The sequence below is a fragment of the Neomonachus schauinslandi genome, chromosome 3, assembly GCF_002201575.2.
Source record: "Neomonachus schauinslandi chromosome 3, ASM220157v2, whole genome shotgun sequence".
NCBI classification, from domain to species: Eukaryota; Metazoa; Chordata; class Mammalia; order Carnivora; family Phocidae; genus Neomonachus; species Neomonachus schauinslandi.
The window spans coordinates 100,247,005-100,268,340 of record NC_058405.1 but is presented as its reverse complement, the minus strand read 5'-3'; the positions used below and the strand labels follow the sequence as shown (position 1 = coordinate 100,268,340).

Below are 21,336 nucleotides of genomic sequence, written 5' to 3'. Positions count from 1 at the left end.
GAGCCGGAGGCAGACACTTAACCTACTGAGCTACCCAGGTGCCCCTATTTCTCCTATTTTTAAAATAGGATTTTAAATTCTTGGGCACTGGGCACTTAAAAGGCCTTCAGCTCAAGATCCTAAGCAATCTGACATCAGCATAGGCATTCTTAGCTAAGAAGATCCATAGACTCAGTGGGCTTTGGGAAGGGAATTTGGGGAATATGGAGGACAGAGATTGATATATGCAACCCTCCCCCACCACTTTTTTTTTAATTAATAAACTATTTTTTAAGAGCACATGTGGGTTCACAGCAAAATTGAGTGGAAAGTACAGGGAGTTTCCATATACCCGCTGTCCTCACAAATGTAAAACCTCCCTCACTATGAAATTCTGCACCACAGTGGTACATTTGTTATAGTCAGTGAACCTTCATTGACACATCATTATTACCTTGTGTCCATAGTTTACATTTCAGTTCACTCTTGGTATTGCACATTCTATGGGTTTTGACAAAGGTATATTGTCATTTATGTTACAGTGTTTATGGCCTTTAGCATTTCCCTTTTATCTACTATTGTAGTAGCATATGGAATAGTTTTACTGCCTTAAAATTTTTCTATGCTTTGCCTATTCATCCCTCCTTCCTCTGTAACTTCTGGCAACCATTTATCTTTTTATTTCCATAGTTTTGCCTTTTTGAGACCATTTAATAGTTGGAATCACATAGTATATAGCTTTTTCAGATTGGCTTCTTTGACTTAGTAATATGTATTTAAGTTTCCTCCATGTCTTCTCATGGCTCATTCTTGTTTAGTGCCTAATAATATTCCACTGCTGGGATATACCACTGCTTACCCATTCACCTGCTGATGGATATCTTGGTTCCTTCCAAGTTTTGGCAGTTTGGCTGTAAGCATTCATGTGCAGTTTATTGTTTAGACGTAAGTTCTCAAATCCTTTGGGTAAATACCAAGGAGCATAACTGCTGTATGTATGGTAAGACTATATTTAGTTTTGTAAGAAACTGACAGTCTTCCAAAGTGGCTTTACCATTTTACATTTCCTCTATCAATAAATGAGATTTCTTGTTGTTCCACATCCTTGTCAGCATTTGGTATTGTTAATGTTTAAGACATAAGCCATTCTAATAGGTTTATATGGGTATCTCATTGTTGTTTTATGTTACAATTCCCTAATCATTTATGATGTTGTACATCATTTCATATGCTTTCTTGGGATCTGTATATCTTCTTTGGTGAGATGCCTGTTTACATCTACATCTTTTGCCATTTTTTTAAATTAGATTGTTCATTTTTCTTACTGTTTTAAGAATTCTTTTTATATTTTGGAAAATAGTCCTTCCTAGATATATCTTTTGCAAATATTTTTCCCAAACTGTGGCTTATCTTATCATTCTCTCGATATTGTCTTTCATAGAGCAGAATGTTTTTATTTTAATGAAGTCCCACTCATCAAATTATTTCTTTCATAGATTGTGCCTTTGGTATTGTATCTCAAATGTCATTGCCAAACCATGGTCAGTAACACTATACTACTTCAGTGGTAGTGCAGGTACCTATAATATCAAAATAATCCTGATTCCTCCCTGCAATCCCTTGTATCATTGCTGTCATTCATTTCACTTATGAATAAACATAGATCACTGTCATTCATTTTACTTATTTTAAGCATAGTTAGAAAGAATATGATGTCATACATTGTTGCTATTATTATTTTGAGCAAACTGTTATTTGTTAGATAATTAAGAATAAGAAAAATGAAAGTTTTTATTTTACCTTCACTTATTCATTCTCTAGTGTTCTTCCCTTCCTTATATACATCCGATTTTCTGACCTATATCATGTTCCTTCCCTCTAAAGAACTTCTTTTAGTATTTCTTGCAAAGCCAGTCTTTTAGCAACAAATTTCCTTAATTTTTGTTTGTTTGAGAAAGTCTTAATTTCTCCTTGACTTTTAAAAACTAATTTCACAGAGGGATGCGTAAGTGGCTCATCAGTTAAGCATCTGCCTTAGGCTCAGGTCATTATCCCAGGATCCTGGGATTGAGTCCTGCATCAGGCTCCTTGCTCAGCGGGGAGCCTGCTTCTCCCTTTGCCCCTCCCCACCGCTTGTGCTCTCTCAGTCTCTCTCTGGCAAATAAATAAATTAAATTAAATTAATTAAAAAGGAAGAAAACTAATTTCGCAGAGTACAGAATTCTAGATTGGTGAGTTTTTTCTTTCAACACTTTAAATATTTCTCTCCACTCTCTTCTTGTTTTAATGGCTTCTGAGATGAAGTTGTATGTAATTCTTACTTTTGCTTCTATATAGGCACAATGTTTTTTTCCCTTGACTTTCTTTGATTTTCTGAAGTTTGGATATGATAGGCCTAGGTATGGTGTTTTGGGCATTTATCCTGCTAGATGTTCCCTGAACTTACTGGTTCTGTGTTTTGGTATCTTGACATTAATTAGAAAAATTCTCAGTCATTATTATTTCAAATGTTTCTTCTGTCCCAATCTCTCTTTCTTATCTGTCTAGTATTCCAATTACATGTACATTACACTTTTTATAGTTTTTCCCACACGTTTTGGATTTTTTTTATGTCTTTTTTTTTTTTTCAGTCTTTTTTCCTTTTGTTTTTCAGTTTGGAAATTTTCTATTACCATACCCTGAAGTTTAGAGAGTCTCTTGTCAGCCATGCCTATTAATGGGACCATCAAAGACATTCTTCATTTATGTTACAGTGTTTATGGTCTTTAGCATTTCCCTTTTATTCTTTCTTCGAATTTCCTGTCTCTGTATATATTATACATCTATTCTTGCTTGTTTAATTTTCCCATCAATACCTTTATCATTTTTATCATATTTTTTTAAAATTCTAGCATTCTTGCCATATATAACTCTGATTCTGATGCTTGTTCAGTCTCTTCAGACTGTTTTTACCTTTCAGGATGCCTTGTAATTTTTTTTTTTTTTGAAAGGTGGATGTGATTAACTGAGTGAAAAGAACTTCAGTAAATGGCTTCTAATAATGTAGTGGTGTAAGCTGTAGAGTGAGGGGAAGCCTTCTGTCGTCTATAGGTCTCAATCTTGTGTTAAACTCATGACCCTGGGCTGTGAAATAAATCAGTGCTTCTCGGTGGCTTTTCCCCCCTTAGTCGGGAAAGGATGGCTAGCGGGGACTGGAGTTGGGTATTTCCCTTCTTCTAGAGCAGTCAAGCTCTAATAAAATCCTAGCAGATTAAGCTCCAGTAAAATACTTTTTCTTAAATACAGGCCTAGTTAAACAGAATGTCTGAAATATTTCAAAATCGATCCTTTTCTTTTCTCCATGCCAGAAGCATCAGAGGACTTTTCTCTTATATTCACTATAAGGACCTAGTAGAGCTCCTGTAGGTAAAACTCAAGCAAGTCTGGGGGCCCCGTGCAACTGGAACTCCCTAGAGTTTTTAACTCAGAGTGCTCCCATTGAGCCTCTAGCAATTCATCAATTACAGTTCAGATTTGCCTCTTCTGGCACTGGTTTCCGTGGAAGTTTTTGCCCATGGATTCTGCCCTGGTCCATTGTGATTTTCTGTATCCACTGTCTTTCTAGTTTGGGGGGGCAGTGGTTTACTTCGTGACCTCACTTCTCTGACAAATCTTAGAAGAGTTTTTAGATTTTTACTTGTTGTTAGGATGGAGTGGTAACTTCTAAGCTCTTTACATGGTGGACTGGAAACCAGAAGTCTTCTGTTGAAGGTTTTTAAGCAAGATAATTTACATTTTAGAAAGTTTATCTTAGTATTATGTAGGAGAGATTAGAGTGGTCGGAAATAGTGTAGTTCATAGCTACCAACATACCCTGGGATATATTTATTCCACTGAAGACAATTTGACTTGATGAGTTCCATTTATTGTCTTTTTTATCTTACAAAATACTTCTTTACATTTTATTTATGGTCATGAGAGTCACCATTCTGTCTTTAGTTGACACACCAATGTTACGTTAGTTTCAGGTGTACAATATACTGATTCAACAAGTTTATACCATTCTTGCATCTTTGTAGCAAAGTAATCTTGCATGTCAAGTTACACTGACCTTCAGAATACTTGTAGTTTTCTAGCTTATGACATTGAAAATTTTATACATTCATCTTCTTAAAATGTTGTGGGGTTTTTTTCTGCCTTTATTGCTCTTTGGGGGCTTTTTAAAATTTACTTTGTGTTCAAGATTGAAGTACATGAAATACACACACACACACACTGTTTTTCCTCAGAACTTAGTCTCATGTATTAATTGCGTAATAGCTATAAATGACCATAATGAGAACAGGGAAGTGGTTATATTATAGAGCAGTGTTTTTCCACCTTTATTGACCTAATGTCCACTTTTTTATAATAAATGCTATATAATGCTCCCCTTATTATACTGAAATAAAATTCATAGTTACAGTAATATCTGTCTTCATGTATGTTCAAAAAAAACTAATAAAACCCCAGTATAACATAGAGGAGAAATAAAAATTATACAAACTATAACAAAATAATATGTACTTTAGGATGTAAATAGGTATGAATGACCACAGTAGAAGCCAATTTAAAATAAGAGCAAAATACATATTTTTATGAATCCAAGACTGCCTTGATTATAATATATACTATTGTTTTACACACCACTAAGAGAAAAACTGCTCCAACTAGACTGATACATATGTGTGAATATCAGAGATATTAAAGGGGAAAAGTATGAATCATTTAATTAATGAAATTTGATATATGTGTAGAATCATCATGAGCACTTGCTCTAGAAATGTAAGCTAATACATCTGGTGTGTTGGCAGGTCAGCTACCACAGTCATGGTGTTAACAGCATGGGTTTTCCAAATTGGCAAGCAACTCAGGGTTAAATTTCAAACAAAAAAAATATACAGTATTCTGTGGAATTAACAGCATACATGTGGTTCTTGGAAAATTTATTGTATATTAAAACTGTAGAGAAAATACTTTGTCTCTATATCCCTGGTTCTTGGATCTCACTGTCTGCTCTTAGACTTAAAACAAGCAGATTGATATCTTCAACCCTGTTCTCTTCTTTACATTTTTGTTCTGTTTCTAGGCTACAGAGACATTTATCTTCTTTGTCCCCAAATGTGGCTTTTTGTTTTATCTGAATATTATTTATCTTGAGTTTGAGGATATATCAAAACCTGGACTTACTGATCAAAATTGTTTGAAAGTTTTTGCTTTTTTTTTAAACCTTGTGCATGTATTACTTCAATAAAAATATTATTTAAAAATATAGTTTTAAAATTTGAAAAACAGCAGCTTAATGCTATAGGCAGCTTTCTAGTCAAAAGTAAGTTCATGTGGCTACAATGAAAGTAGATGGTAAACAGATCCTAGTCGGGAAAGATTGGTCAGCTTTTTTTTTTTTTTTTAAACAATATGCTTCATTCTTCCCAACATGAAATCACATGTTGTTAGGACCTACTTCTAATAGTATTTAAAACAAATTAAATAATATTAGGACTTAACATCTGAAATAGCAGACAAAAGAGTTAATAGAAACAAAGAGATAATAAAAGAGCATATATTCATAAGCTTCATGGGGTTGAAGATTGAGAGAGCATGAGTTATTAGGAAGAGAAACTGTTAACTAATTTTGCTTATTTAGTGAAATTTTTTTTTAAAGATTTTATTTATTTATTTGAGAGAAAGAATGAGAGAGAGAGCACATGAGAGAGGGGAGGGTCAGAGGGAGAAGCAGACTCCCTGCTGAGCAGGGAGCCTGATGTGGGACTCGATCCCGGGACTCCAGAATCATGACCTGAGCCGAAGGCAGTCGCTCAACCAACTGAGCCACCCAGGCGCCCTATTTAGTGAAATTTTATGACTACTGTCTAATCGCATAAAATTGATAAAGCATAATAGAATACTTGGTGTAGGACAGCTGAGTTTTTAAGAACACTTTAAAACCATATAAGTTTATAGTATGGGGGGGAAGTAGTCATCATTAGTCATATTTTCCTGATAAAATATATATAGATTTTACATGCATATAGTGTAATGCTAAACATATATATGCACTTATTCTTGTAAGTAATAATCTGCCTTTAAGAAATAACAAATTGTGGGGCACCTGGGTGGCTCAGTTATTTAAGCGTCTGCCTTCGGTTCAGGTCGTGAGCCCAGGGTCCTGGGATCGAGCCCCGCATCGGGCTCCCTGCTCAGCGGGGAGCCTGCTTCTCCCTCTCCCTCTGCCTGCCACTCTGCCTATGATCTCTCTCTCTCTCTGTCTGTCAAATAAATAAATAAAATCTTAAAAAGAAATAACAAATTGACATGTACAGTTTTTACAAGTGACTGTCATCTATCACTGGTTTATTGTATATCTTTTTGGTAATTTGTCTATATTTGTGGCATCTTTATTGAATATAAGTGTATTTTAAAAATGATTTTGTAGAACTGTTTTTTGCTCTCTTTAATCTCAGCATGCATTAGAACTCATGAATTCCAGTGGTGCTATGCCAATTCCTTATATTAAAAGAGGCCAGTGATATGGAGAAAAGTTTGATACAGGAAATAAAAACTATTTTCTAGGGTAAGATAAACAAAATGGCCATCTTTCCTTTTCATTTTTTTTTTTTTTCTGTCACTGACCAATTTCAACCACCTTTCTGGCTTTAACTCTAAAATTCATGTGGTATCTACATCTCCAACTTACTCTATTCTCCTGATTTCCAAACTGCTACATCCAGTGTTAAACTAGTAGGCATCTTCAGTGTATCTATATGCCATCAGCACATAAAAGTCAGGATATTAAAAACTGTGCTTCATCCCTGAAAATTGCTCTTCATCCAGTGGATTCAATCTTGGTTGGTTAAGATTCAATCATATGTTAGTTAAAACCTAGAAGTCAACTTAACTGTTGCCTGTGGCTTACTGTTGATATCCATTTGTTTTTCACATCCTATAGACTCTACTGCTTTAACCTTTCTTGAATGTGTACCGTACTCTTTCTCACAGCTACAGTCTCAGTTCAGATCCTTCTTATCATTAGCTTGAACCACATCAACTCAGTTTTTATCTGCCAGTGGAAGGTATTTTATTTCTGAAAAACCATTGTAAGGGTAATTTTCACTATCAAAAATATAATTACCATTTTTTTCAACCTGGTTAAGGGCATTTATTTACAAATAACCCAAAGCTAACACCATACTTAATTGGTCAAAGACTGAATGCTTTCCTTAAGACAGTGTTATCTGTTCTTGCCACTTCCATTCAACTTTGTACTGGAAATGCTAGCCAGAACAATTAGATAGGAAAATAAAATAATAATTGCAATAAGATTGGAAAGGAAGAAGTAAAACTATCTCTATTTTCAGATGCCTTGATCTTGTATATAGAAAATCCTAAGAAATCCACTAAAAAACCATTAGAACTAATAAATGATTTCTACATTGTTGCAGGATATATCATTGTACAAAAATCAATTGTATTTCTATACACTTGCAATGAACAATCTGAAAATTAAGTTAATTCTGTTGACAATAGCATCAAAAAGAATAAAATACTTCAGAATAAATTTAACAAAAGGTGTAAAACTAATACTCTGAAAGCTACAAAACATTGAAAGAAATTTAAGAAGATCTAAATTACTATAAAAACATCCCATATTCATATATCAAAAAGACCCAACACTGTTAAGGTGGCAATACTCCTCAAACTTTTCTATAGACTCAAGAGTCTATCAGTATCTCTGCTGATTAGAAGGTAATCATGACAATGTAATCAGGACATAGTAACAAGGATAAATATCTAGATCAACAAGAGAATCAATAGCCCAGAAATAAACTCATACATATACAGTTAATTGATTTTTAACAAGAAACTAAGACCATTGACTGGGGAAAAGAATAGTCTTTTCAATAAATGGTATGGGGATAGCCATATGCAAAAGAATGAAATTGGACTTTGAACTTATTCCATATACAAAAATCAACTCAAAATGGATCAAAGACCTAAATGTAAAACCAGAAACTATAAAACTATTAGAAGAAAGCATAGGGGTAAATTTATTCCTTGGTTTTGGCAAGGGATTCTTAAATATGACTTTGAAACCATGAGCAACAAAATACCAACTAGACAAATTGAACCTTATCAAGATTAATAACTTCTGTACTTCAAAGAACACCATGAAGAAAATGAAGACAACCCACAGAATGGTAGAAAATATAGGGAAAGCATATATTTAATAAGTGACTCATGTCTAGAATGTGTTAAGAACTCATATAATTCCGACAATGGTGACTAACGGTTTGCTAAGCGGAGGATGGAAGTACTGGTTTTAGGGGGCTCTGGGAGTAGAAGGGTGTTGATAGTAGCAGCCAGGGCAGTGAGGGGTTTACCAAAGTGCTCGGATTCTCCCGGCTGTGCAGGGATTTAAATGCCACCATGTCGACCAAAGGGCAAAGACCAAGACTACCAAGAAGCGCCCCCAGCACGCAACATCCAACATGTTCGCCATGTTTGCCCAGTCACAGATTCAGGAGTTCAAAGAAGCCTTCAACATGATTGATTAGAACAGAGATGGTTTCATTGACAAGATTTGCATGACATGCTTGCCTCCCTAGGGGAAAATCCAACTGATGAGTCTCTGGATGCCATGATGAATGAGGCTCCCGGGCCCATAAATTTTACCATGTTTCTCACTATGTTTGGTGAGAAGTTAAATGGCACAGATCCGGAAGATGTCATCAGAAATGCTTTAGCTTGCTTTGATGAAGAAGCAACTGGCACCATCCAGGAAGATTACCTGAGAGAGCTGCTGACAACCATGTGAGATCGGTTTACAGACGAGGAAGTGGATGAGCTATACAGAGAAGCGCCTATCAACAAAAAGGGAAATTTCAATTATATTGAGTTCATGCGCATCCTTAAACACGGAACAAAAGACAGAGATGACTGAAAAGAACTTCAAATTCCAGCCAAACATTCCTTGTTGCCACTTTGGGTATTTCTGAGACGTTCTCTTAGAGTCTGTTGCATGCCCTTAGCTTTGCAGCTTTTGCCTTTCTTGTTGTATTTATTCTCAGCCATTTTGGGCACATGCATCTCTATAATCAGACTGGAAATGGGACTTTTTATGATTTTTCAAAATAGAAAATAGGTTGGTGAGGCTTTGGAAAAATTGGAATCCTTGAACAGTGCTGGTGGGAATGTAAACTGGTACTGCTGCTTTGGAAAACAATCTGGCACTTCCTCAAATAATTAAACGTAGTATTACCATATGACTCTGCTACTCAACACCTAAGTATATACCCAAGAGAAATGAAAAAAATATATGTCCAAACAAAAACTTGTACATGAATGTTTTCAGCAGTTTATTTGTAAAAGCCAAAAGTTGGAAACAACCAAAAATGTCTGTCAACAGATAAATGGATAAATAATAGTGGTTTCTCTGTACAATGGAATATTATTTGGCCTTAAAAAAGAATGAATACATGCTGCAGCATGGGTGAACCTTGAAAACACTATGAAAGAAGAAAAGTGAGAAGAGATAGTCACAAAAGACTATTATATGAGTCTGTGTATATGAAAGTTTAGGGAAATCTTTTGAGATAGAAAATAGATTAATGGTTGCTTGGGGCTGGGAGGCAGGACAGTGATTAAGGGAGTGATAGCTAAAGATTATGGGGTTCCTTCTTGAGATGTTGAAAACGTTCTAACATTTACTGTGGTGATGGTTGCACATATCTGAGAGTATATGAGAAACCATTGAATTGTATACTTTAAGTGGGTGAATTTTATGGCATTATGAATTACATCTCAATAAAGCTGCTTAAATAAAAGAATAGGCTACTCCAAAAGTATAGTTAGTTATCATCAAATTTATCAGGAAGGGACCAGACATTTATAGGTGGCATTTCTTTTAGCCTTCCCTCCCCATCTCATTTCCCCTTTGCACCCCAAACTTGAAGCAGGAGATTCAGCAGCATATTGTCCTGCCAGTACTTTTTTTTTTTTTTAGTTTTTTTAAGATTTTATTTCTCAGAACGGGAGAGAGAGCACAAGCAGGGGAAGGGACAGGCAGAGGGAGAAGCAGACTCCCCTCTGAGCAAGGGGCCCGATGCGGGACTTGATCCCAGGACCCTGGGATCATGACCCGAGCTGAAGGCAGATGCCCAACCAACTGAGCCACCCAGGTGTCCCCTGCCAGTATTCTTTAGGGTCATTGCAACCTGCACTCTGACTCCAGCCTAAAGAGAAGGGTGTTGGGAGAAAGGATTTCTCTAAACCATGGCTCATACCAAGCATAGGGCTTGCAATCAATCAGTGGTAAAGCACCCAGGAGGCAACTGGCTACAAAAGCTTCTTTCAGTAGTTCATCCTCTCCTGGAGGAGTGAAATAACCTTTTTGACACAAGCCTGTTACAAGTACAGTGGCATCTGAAATTAGATTGCTCTGACTTCTAAATAGACATGCCCTTTCAGAGCACAAATATTGGTGCTCTGAAGGAAGCCAGTGCAGCCTGTGTGGTTGGCCTGTCTGAAGACATCTGTGTGGAACAATTGTGCCAGAAGGCTTGCACCTAGCACGTTGTATTCCTGCAGAATGTATTGCATAGGTGGAGAGTGTGCTAAATAATTCACTTTAATTGTAAACGTTTCATTCACAAAAAAAACAAAAGATCCAACCCCTTTTTCCCATCATTGGTAGTTCTGAACATTAGATTTTTTTTTTTTACCATAAGGTCAAAATGAACCTAAGTATATGATTGTGAATGGACAAAATGGTGACATAATTGTGTATTGGCAAGTTATTTTTCCATTTTTGGGTGCCTGGGTGGCTCAGTAGTTAAGCGTCTGCCTTCGGCTCAGGTCATGATCCCAGGGTCCTGGGATCGAGTCCCACATCGGGCTCCCTGCTCTGCGTGGAGCCTGCTTCTCCCTCTCCCACTCCCCCTGCTTGTGTTCCCTCTCTCTCTGTGTCTCTGTCAAATAAATAAATAAAATCTTTAAAAAAAAAAAAAACATTAAAGGAAGTCAACTCTCTGTAATATAATTTATGGCAAATATAAATAAATCTAGTAAATCTTTTTTTACAATGCCAGCACTTAGCTTTTTTTTTTTTAAGATTTTATTTATTTATTTGACAGAGAAACACAGCCAGAGAGGGAACACAAGCAAGGGGAGTCGGAGAGGGAGAAGCAGGCTACCCGCGGAGCAGGGAGCCCGATGCGGGGCTCGATTCCAGGACCCTGGGATCATGACCTGAGCCGAAGGCAGACGCTTAACTACTGAGCCATCCAGGCGCCCCAGCACTTAGCTTTTTTTAAAACAAGAATTGAATTTATTTTTGATCACAACTGAGCAGTGTCTATCATTTTATCAGACAGTAGTTGGATCTGTTCATTCAACTTTTCTAATTGATTCTACATGCAAGTGCATGGTTGTTTTTTTTTAATTTCATTTATTTATTTGAGACTGACAGAGAGAGCACAAGCTGGAGGGGGAAAGGCAGAGAGAGGAGAGAAGCAGACTCCACACTGAGCAGGGAGCCCAATGTGAGGGTCAGTCCCAGGACCCTGGGATCATGGCCTGAGCTGAAAGCAGACCCTTAACTGACTAAGCCACCCAGGTGCCCCCAAGTGCATGTTTTTAATGTTGTCTGTACTATTCTTGTGTGTTTGTTATCAAAATATGTTTAATTTAAAAAATTAATGTTAACAAGTTTCAAATTTCTCAAATTGACACTATTATGCTAAGATACCACACAAATCCCATTAAAATGGATAGTCATTTAATTATTAATATCAGTAATCATGTTACAACCTAATAAGAGTTTTCCTGTTAATTGTTCTCCACCAGCTAGCTTCAATAGCATGGGCCCCTAGAAGATGATTGGGAATTTTGTGAGTAGTTTTTGGGTTGTCACAATGTTCGGGGGATATTAGTAGGCCAGTAGATTCCAACCCTTGTCTTTATACCTGCCGTCAGTGCTTGGTGCTTCCAACTCCCAATATTCTCAAAGGTCTAGAGGACATACTCACTTTTGCAAGCATTTTACATTGTGGCTTCTTTTCTTTTGCCAAGTCAGCTATCACTTATCTGTCAGCATTGACTTCTAAACATTTGTTGAAATTTTTTATCCTATGTTTTCTTTCCCATTCTCTCTTTCATAGTGAGTTTCTGTCCTTTTTTTTTTTAAATTCCTTTACTGTCTGTCCAGTGTTTTCAAAGGCCAAGTGATCACCAACTGATGAATCTGCTATGCTTAACAGCTCAGTGGGAGATAGTTCCTCTTAGAGGATATGGCAAATATTTTAGGTAGTTTGGCTATTATGTAGACTAGCTGGTGTCCTGGCAGTTAGTGCCTAGTTGGGGCTAGATCTGCTAAGCACATTGCCATTTCTGAGCCCACCCAAAATGCCAATGGTACTTAGAGTTATCAGTTCATTCTAACCTTGCATTAACTCATCGTAAACAGTATGTTAGACAATTAACATTTTCTATGACTGAGAGTAATTTGTAATCTTACTCATTACTCTTTCTCAGGCTGAGCTTTTGGAAACTGATTTGCATTCAGAAGTAACAGTAAAAACAATGTGATGGCTCCTTATCATTAAAAGGAAAACACTGGATTTTTTTCATTCCTAACATTCAGCTTTGCTACATGGTTTTTCTTCATATTAACAGATTTTTTGGTAAAAGGCCTCAGTGGGATTGTAGAGGGGCATCAAATTTGAATGAACTTCATCAGCTATTAAGTGACATAATGATCAGAAGATTGAAGACTGATGTTTTAACCCAGCTGCCCCCTAAAGTCAGACAGCGTATTCCCTTTGATCTTCCATCAGCAGCTGCCAAGGTGAGAATGCTTGTTTCATTCGAAGTCTTACTTTAAGTCATTTTAATGAAAGATTGCACATACTGATTTTTCATAGAAGGCAAAGTCTGTTTTCTTAAAATAGGATTAATTAATAGAACATATGGATTGGCTTTGTATCATTTCAAGAAGAGAACAGGAAGAATTTAACTTTAGTCATCAAATGTGAAAAGATTCAGTATCCTACTGATTTAGAAAAAATACTTCTGCTCAATATAGAATGAAAGCACTTCAACTGCAACGAAGATTTACTATTAAGAATTCTAAATACCTGTAGGGTGTAAAGCCCAATAATTAGGATGCGAAGTTGTGTTTCTTGCTCTAGAATTTTTTTGAAGTATGAGCTATCTTCTAGAATAACTTGGATATAGCCTTCTTCTTGAGATCTGAAAACTCTATGATCATGTTGGAAGAGGTGAAGGTCTATATATTAGAAAGTCAAATTGTATTTTACCTAATCCTTATCTACATATACTTTTAGGGAGTACAGTGCTTATATTTTCTCTGAAATTTCTTTAAATCTGGACAGGACTTTGTTGACAAAGACTATTTATTGCATTGTTTTATCTTGAAAGATTGAGGAGACATTTTATAAACATTGGCAATATGTTATTGGTAAAATAGGAATAATGATTTTCTTTATCCACCATTTTAGCATTAGAAAGAAAAATAAAAGAGTCAGTATATGATTACATTATATTTTTATTTAGCTAATATTCCTCATGCTTATTTAAATGAAATCATATCTTGTTATGAAAATACTTTGCTATCATACACATTTTCACTGTTTCCTTTCTTATGTATGTAAATTTTTATTTTTACTTTACAAAATGTTTTTTCTTTTTTTTTTTTAAAGATTTTATTTATTTTTGACAGAGAGAGCAAGAGTGTACAAGCAGGGGAAGCAGCAGGCAGAGGGAGAGGAAGAAGCAGGCTTCCCGCAGAGCAGGGAGCCCGATGCAGGGCTCGATCCCAGGACCCTGGGATCATGACCTGAGCCGAAGGCAGATGCTTAACCAAGTTTGAGCCACCCAGGCACCCCACAAAATGTTTTTTCTTAAGGGGAAGCTCTAATTGTTTGATTTATGATGTTAGCAAAGGGCTTGGCTTTCACCCATAGCTTTTCATTGGTTTCTGTCTTTTGTGTGAACATGTGACTGACCTATCTCCATATTGATGTTTTTCAATGAACACATTGGTATCTTTGGGAATTTGTTTTCATATCTTTACAAAGAAAAAAGAAAACAAGTAGGACAAAATAAATTATTTGCATTAATTGTTCTTCTGTTCTTTTTTTTTTAAGATTTAATTAATTAATTTAGTTAGTTGAGAGATAGCACAAACTGGGGGAGGAGCAGAGGGGCAGGTAAAAGGAGAGGGAAAGAATCCCAAGCTGACTTCCCACTGAGTGCCAAGCCTGACTTGGAGCTGTATCTCATAACCCTGAGATCGTGACCTGAGCCGAAATCAAGAGTCAGATGCTTGACTTTTCTTCTGTTCTTTATGCCATATTTCTAAGCCTTGTTATTTTCTCCCACATAGGAACTGAATACCAGCTTTGAAGAGTGGGAAAAATTAATGAGAGCTCCAAATTCAGGTGCCACCGAGACTGTCATGGGGCTGATTACCCGCATGTTTAAACAAACTGCTATTGCCAAGGTACTCATTGCTGGGACAGCATATGTTTCTCTTGATACAAATTATTTAATGTATTTTACTGCTTTTATTTAAGCAGCTTATTTGCATACTGTAACATGTCTTTGCCATTTAATTCTTTAACTCTGATATTGAAAAATTCAGACATATTCAAAGTAAACAATGATATAATGGACACCATTATATCTTTGCATATATTGATCTTTTCCAGTATATGGGTACACTTTGATGAGGGAATATAACGTGCTTTACACGTTCTCATTTAAAGGACATACATATATTCATCTTTGTCATCAGATTTTTCCGTGGTTTTTGCTACATAATTGCTACAAATAATGTTTATTTAAGTCAATCATTTTTAATCGGTATTATGTTTCTAGTTCCCTACAGAGATAGATGTGCTCATATTCTGTTTGTCTAAGAGTGCAAAGTAGAGGTGTTAGAGTTTTTAAATCTCAGTGTGAATATAAAGTAGATTCATCACACGTTCTTGTTTTTACTAGCATGGTAGAACTTAGACATGCTAATGAGTGTTACTCCTTTCCAATTCTGAAATTTTTTTATATAAGATAATTTTTTAAGTGAGGTATATTGAGGTATAATTCACATTTAGTGAAATTTGTCCTTTTAAAATACATAGCTTGATGAGGCTTGACAAATACATTGAGTAAATCATCAGTACAATCAAGATAAAGAATATTTCCATTTGCCCAAAAAGTTTCCTGATACGCCTTTGTAGTTATCTCCCTCACACCTGCCCTCTGCACCTCAGCAGTCAACAGATCTACTTTCTACAACTGTAGTTTTGCATTTTCCTGAATGTTCCAAAAACAGAATCATAGAGTATGTAGCCTTGTGTCTGGCTTCTTTCATTTACCATAAAGCTGTTGAATATTGATCCATGTTTTGCATATGTCATTAGTTTCTTCATTTTTATATCTGAGTAATGTTCCAGTGTATAGATATATAACAACTTTTTTCCTTCCACCAGTTAATGGCCATTTGGGATCTTATCAGTTTGGGCCATTATGAGTAAAACTGTTAGAATCATTCATGTACAGATCTTTGTATGGACAGATTTTCATTTCCCTTGAGTAAATAACTGGGAGTGGGACTATTGGGTCATATGGAAGACACAGATTAAATTTTATAAAAAGCTGCCAAATTTTTTTTTAAGTACTGTATCATTTTGCATTCCTTGTAACAACGTATGAGTGTTCCAGTGGTTCTGCATCTTTGTCAGCACTTGGTATTTTCAGTCTTTTTAATTTTAGCTGTTTTCCAGTGTATGTACTGGTATCTCATTGTCATTTTAATTTGCCTTCTCCTAATGTCTAATGATAGCATATTTTTATGTGTTTGTATCCATGATAGACATCATATATCTGTTATATATATATGTAAAATATATATATTTTTATATATAAAAATAATGGCAAGCACATATTTATATTGGATTATAAGAGTTTGTTTTTTGTTTTTTTTTAAGATTTATTTATTTATTTTAGGAAGAAAGAGAGCGGGGGGTGGGTAGTGGAAGGGGCAAAGGGAGTGGGAGAGAGAATCTCAAGCTGAGCATGGAGCCCGACATGGAGCTTGATCCCACGACTCTGAAATCATGACCTGAGCTGAAATCAAGAATCAGGTGCTCAACTGATAGCCAATCAGGCGCCCCAGAGCTCTTTATATATTTTAGAAACAAGTCCTTTAACATATAGGTCTTTTCCAAAATTTTCTTTCAAGTCTATATATTCCATTTTATTTTCCTGACATTGTCTTTAAAAGAACAGAAGTTTTGAATTTTGGAACAGTCCAGTTTTTATTTTTTCTTTCATTTATTCTGCTATTGAGTCCTAATTAATTTTTGCTTATTCCAAGTTCCCAAAGATCTTCTACTGTGTTTTCTTCTAAAAGTGCTATATCCTTAGGTTATATAGGTAGGTCAAGAACTATTTTGAGTTAATTTTTTTATGTGATACAAAGTTAAGGATAGAGATTTAGTTATTTTGTTTTGGTTTGAGTAGGTTTTGTTTGATTATTTGTTTTGCTTATGGATTTTCATTCTTTTTTTTTATTTATTTTTTTATTCTTATGTTAATCCCCATACATTACATCATTAGTTTTAGATGAAGTGTTCCATGATTCATTGTTTGTGCATAACACCCAGTGCTCCATGCAGAATGTACCCTCCTCAATACCCACCACCAGGCTAACCCATCCTCCCACCCCCCTCCCCTCTAGAACCCTGTTTGTTTTTCAGAGTCCATCGTCTCTCATGGTTCGTCTACCCCTCCGATTTCCCCCACTTCATTCTTCCCCTCCCGCTACCTTCTTCTTCTTTTTTTTTTTTCTTAACATATATTGCATTATTTGTTTCAGAGGTACAGATCTGAGATTCAACAGTCTTGCGTACAGATCTGAGATTCAACAGTCTTGCACAATTCACAGTGCTTACCAGAGCACATACCCTCCCCAGTGTCTATCACCCAGTCACCCCATCCCTCCCACCCCACCCCCCACTCCAGCAACCCTCAGTTTGTTTCCTGCAATTAAGAATTCCTCATATCAGTGAGATCATATGATACATGTCTTTCTCTGTTTGACTTATTTCACTCAACATAATACCCTCCAGTTCCATCCACGTCGTTGCAAATGGCAAGATCTCATTCCTTTTGATGGCTGCATAATATTCCATTGTATATATATACCACATCTTCTTAATCCATTCATCTGTCGATGGACATCTTGGCTCTTTCCACAGTTTGGCTATTGTGGACATTGCTGCTATAAACATCGGGGTGCACGTACCCCTTCGGATCCCTACTTTTGTATCTTTGGGGTAAATACCCAGTAGTGCAATTGCTGGATCATATGGTAGCTCTATTTTCAACTTTTTGAGGAACCTCCATACAGTTTTCCAGAGTGGCTGCACCAGCTTGCATTCCCACCAATAGTGTAGGAGGGTTCCCCTTTCTCTGCATCCCCGCCAACATCTGTCATTTCCTGACTTGTTAATTTTAGCCATTCTGACTGGTGTGAGATGGTATCTCATTGAGGTTTTGATTTGGATTTCCCTGATGCAGAGCGATATTGAGCACTTTTTCATGTGTCTGTTGGCCATTTGGATATCTTCTTTGGAAAAATGTCTGTTCATGTCTTCTGCCCATTTCTTGATTGGATTCTTTGTTCTTTGGGTGTTGAGTTTGTTGAGTTCTTTATAGATTTTGGATACTAGCCCTTTATCTGATATGTCATTTGCAAATATCTTCTCCCATTCTGTCGGTTGTCTTTTGGTTTTGTTGACTGTTTCCTTTGCTTTGCAAAAGCTTTTTATCTTGATGAAGTCCCAATAGTTCATTTTTGTCCTTGCTTCCCTTGCCTTTGGCGATGTTTCTAGGAAGAAGTTGCTTCGGCTGAGGTCGAAGAGGTTGCTGCCTGTGTTCTCCTTTAGGATTTTGATGGACTCCTGTCTCACATTGAGGTCTTTCAACCATTTGGAGTCTATTTTTGCGTGTGGTGTAAGGAAATGGTCCAGTTTCATTCTTCTGCATGTGGCTATCCAATTTTCCCAACACCATTTGTTGAAGAGACTGTCTTTGTTCCACTGGACATTCTTTCCTGCTTTGTCAAAGATGAGTTGACCATAGAGTTGAGGGTCCATTTCTGGGCTCTCTATTCTGTTCCATTGATCTATGTGTCTGTTTTTGTGCCAGTACCATGCTGTCTTGATGATGACAGCTTTGTAATAGAGCTGGAAGTCCGGAATTGTGATGCCGCCGGCTTTGCTTTTCTTTTTCAACGTTCCTCTGGCTATGCGGGGTCTTTTCTGGTTCCATACAAATTTTAGGATTATTTGTTCCATTTCTTTGAAAAAAGTGGATGGTATTTTGATGGGGATTGCATTGAATGTGTAGATTGCTCTAGGTAGCATTGACATCTTCACAATATTTGTTCTTCCAATCCATGAGCATGGAACGTTTTTCCATTTCTTTGTGTCTTCCTCAATTTCTTTCATGAGTATTTTATAGTTTTCTGAGTAAAGATCCTTTGTCTCTTTGGTTAGATTTATTCCTAGGTATCTTATGGTTTTGGGTGCAATTGTAAATGGGATCGACTCCTTAATTTCTCTTTCGTCTGTCTTGTTGTTGGTGTATAGGAATGCCACTGATTTCTGTGCATTGATTTTATATCCTGCCACTTTACTGAATTCCTGTATGAGTTCTAGCAGTTTTGGGGTGGAGTCTTTTGGGTTTTCCACATAAAGTATCCTATCATCTGCAAAGAGTGAGAGTTTGACTTCTTCTTTGCCAATTTGGATGCCTTTGATTTCTTTTTGTTGTCTGATTGCTGTGGCTGGGACTTCCAATACTATGTTGAATAGCAGTGGTGATAGTGGACATCCCTGCCCTGTTCCTGACCTTAGGGGGAAAGCTCTCAGTTTTTCCCCATTGAGAATGATATTCGCTGTAGGTTTTTCGTAGATGGCTTTTATGATATTGAGGTATGTACCCTCTATGCCTATACTCTGAAGAGTTTTGATCAAGAAAGGATGCTGTACTTTGTCAAAAGCTTTTTCTGCATCTATTGAGAGGATCATATGATTCTTGTTCTTTCTTTTGTTAATGTATTGTATCACATTGATTGATTTGCGGATGTTGAACCAACCTTGCAGCCCAGGGATAAATCCCACTTGGTCATGGTGAATAATCCTTTTAATGTACTGTTGGATCCTATTGGCTAGTATTTTGGTGAGAATTTTTGCATCCATGTTCATCAGGGATATTGGTCTGTAATTCTCCTTTTTGATGGGATCTTTGGTTTTGGGATCAAGGTAATGCTGGCCTCATAAAATGAGTTTGGAAGTTTTCCTTCCATTTCTATTTTTTGGAACAGTTGCAGAAGAATAGGTATTAATTCTTCTTGAAATGTTTGGTAGAATTCCCCTGGGAAGCCATCTGGCCCTGGGCTTTTGTTTTTTGGGAGATTTTTGATGACTGCTTCAATTTCCTTAGTGGTTATAGGTCTGTTCAGGTTTTCTATTTCATCCTGGTTCAGTTTTGGTAGTTGATACATCTCTAGGAATGCCTACATTTCTTCTAGGTTATCTAATTTGCTGGCATAGAGTTGCTCATAATATGTTCTTATAATTGTTTGTATTTCTTTGGTGTTGGTTGTGATCTGTCCTCTTTCATTCATGATTTTGTTGATTTGGGTCATTTCTCTTTTCTTTTTGATAAGTCTGGCCAGGGGTTTATCAATCTTGTTAATTCTTTCAGAGAATCAGCTCCTAGTTTCGTTGATCTGTTCTACTGTTCTTTTAGTTTCTATTTCATTGATTTCTGCTCTGATCTTTATGATTTCTCTTCTCCTGCTGGGTTTAGGCTTTATTTGCTGTTCTTTCTCCAGCTCCTTTAGGTGTAGGGTTAGGTTGTGTATTTGAGACCTTTCTTGTTTCTTGAGAAAGGCTTGTATTGCTATATACTTTCCTCTCAGGACTGCCTTTGCTGCATCCCAAAGATTTTGAATAGTTGTGTTTTCATTTTCATTGGTTTCCATGTATTTTTTTAATTCTTCTTTAATTTCCTGGTTGACCCATTCATTCTTCAGTAGGATGCTCTTTAGCCTCCGTGTATTTGAGTTCTTTCCGACTTTCCTGCTGTGATTGAGTTCTAGTTTCAAAGCATTGTGGTCTGAAAATAGGTAGGGAATGATCCCAATCTTTTGGTACCGGTTGAGACCTAATTTGTGACCTAGGATGTGATCGATTCTGGAGAATGTTCCATGGGCACTAGAGAAGAATGTGTATTCCATTGCTTTGGGGAGGAATGTTCTGAATATATCTGTGAAGTCCATTTGGTCCAGTGTGTCATTTAAAGTCTTTATTTCCTTGTTGATCTTTTGCTTAGACGATCTGTCCATTTCAGTGAGGGGGGTGTTAAAGTCCCCCACTATTATTGTATTGTTGTCGATGTGTTTCTTTTCTTTTGTTATTAATTGCCTTATATAATTGGCTGCTCCCATGTCAGGGGCATAGATACTTACAATTGTTAGATCTTCTTGTTGGATAGATCCTTTATGTAGGATATAATGTCCTTCCTCATCTCTTATTACACTCTTTGGTTTAAAATCTAAATTGTCTGATATAAGGATTGCCACCCCAGCTTTCTTTTGGTGTCCATTAGCATGGTAAATGGTTTTCCACCCCCTCACTTTCAATCTGGGGGTGTCTTTGGTTCTAAAATGAGTCTCTTGCAGACAGCATATCGATGGGTCTTGTTTTTTAATCCAGTCTGATAGCCTGTGTCTTTTGATTGGGGCATTTAGCCCATTTACATTCAGGGTAACTATTGAAAGATAGGAATTTAGTGCCATTGTATTGCCTGTAAGGTGACTGTTACCGTATATTGTCTGTGTTCTTTTCTGGTCTATGTTGCTTTTAGGCTCTCTCTTTGCTTAGAGGACCCCTTTCAAGATTTCCTGTAGGGCTGGTTTTGTGTTTGCAAATTCCTTTAGTTTTTGTTTGTCCTGGAAGCTTTTTATCTCTCCTTCAATTTTCAATGACAGCCTAGCTGGATAGAGTATTCTTGGCTGCATATTTTTCTCATTTAGTGCTCTGAATATATCCTGCCAGTCCTTTCTGGCCTGCTAGGTCTCTGTGGATAGGTCTGTTGCCAATCTAATGTTTCTACCCTTGTAGGTTACATATCTCTTCTCCCGAGCTGCTTTCAGGATTTTCTCTTTGTCTATGAGACTCGTAAGTTTTACTATTAGATGTCGGGGTGTTGACCTATTTTTATTGATTTTGAGAGGGGTTCTCTGTG

The 21,336-nt window shown here is 36.6% G+C and overlaps 1 protein-coding gene and 1 pseudogene across 2 annotated transcripts in view; both read left to right on the top strand.

Moving 5' to 3' along the window:
* Positions 1-21,336, top strand: part of ZRANB3 (zinc finger RANBP2-type containing 3) — a 279,821-nt gene that overhangs the window by 165,954 nt on the left and 92,531 nt on the right. For both annotated transcript variants that reach the window (XM_021695825.1, XM_021695823.1), the window contains exons 6-7: positions 12,670-12,841; positions 14,402-14,518. In XM_021695825.1, coding sequence (XP_021551500.1) covers positions 12,670-12,841; positions 14,402-14,518 — 289 coding nt within the window. The remainder of the gene's footprint in view (positions 1-12,669; positions 12,842-14,401; positions 14,519-21,336) is intronic.
* On the top strand, positions 5,346-8,938 carry LOC110585688 (annotated as a pseudogene).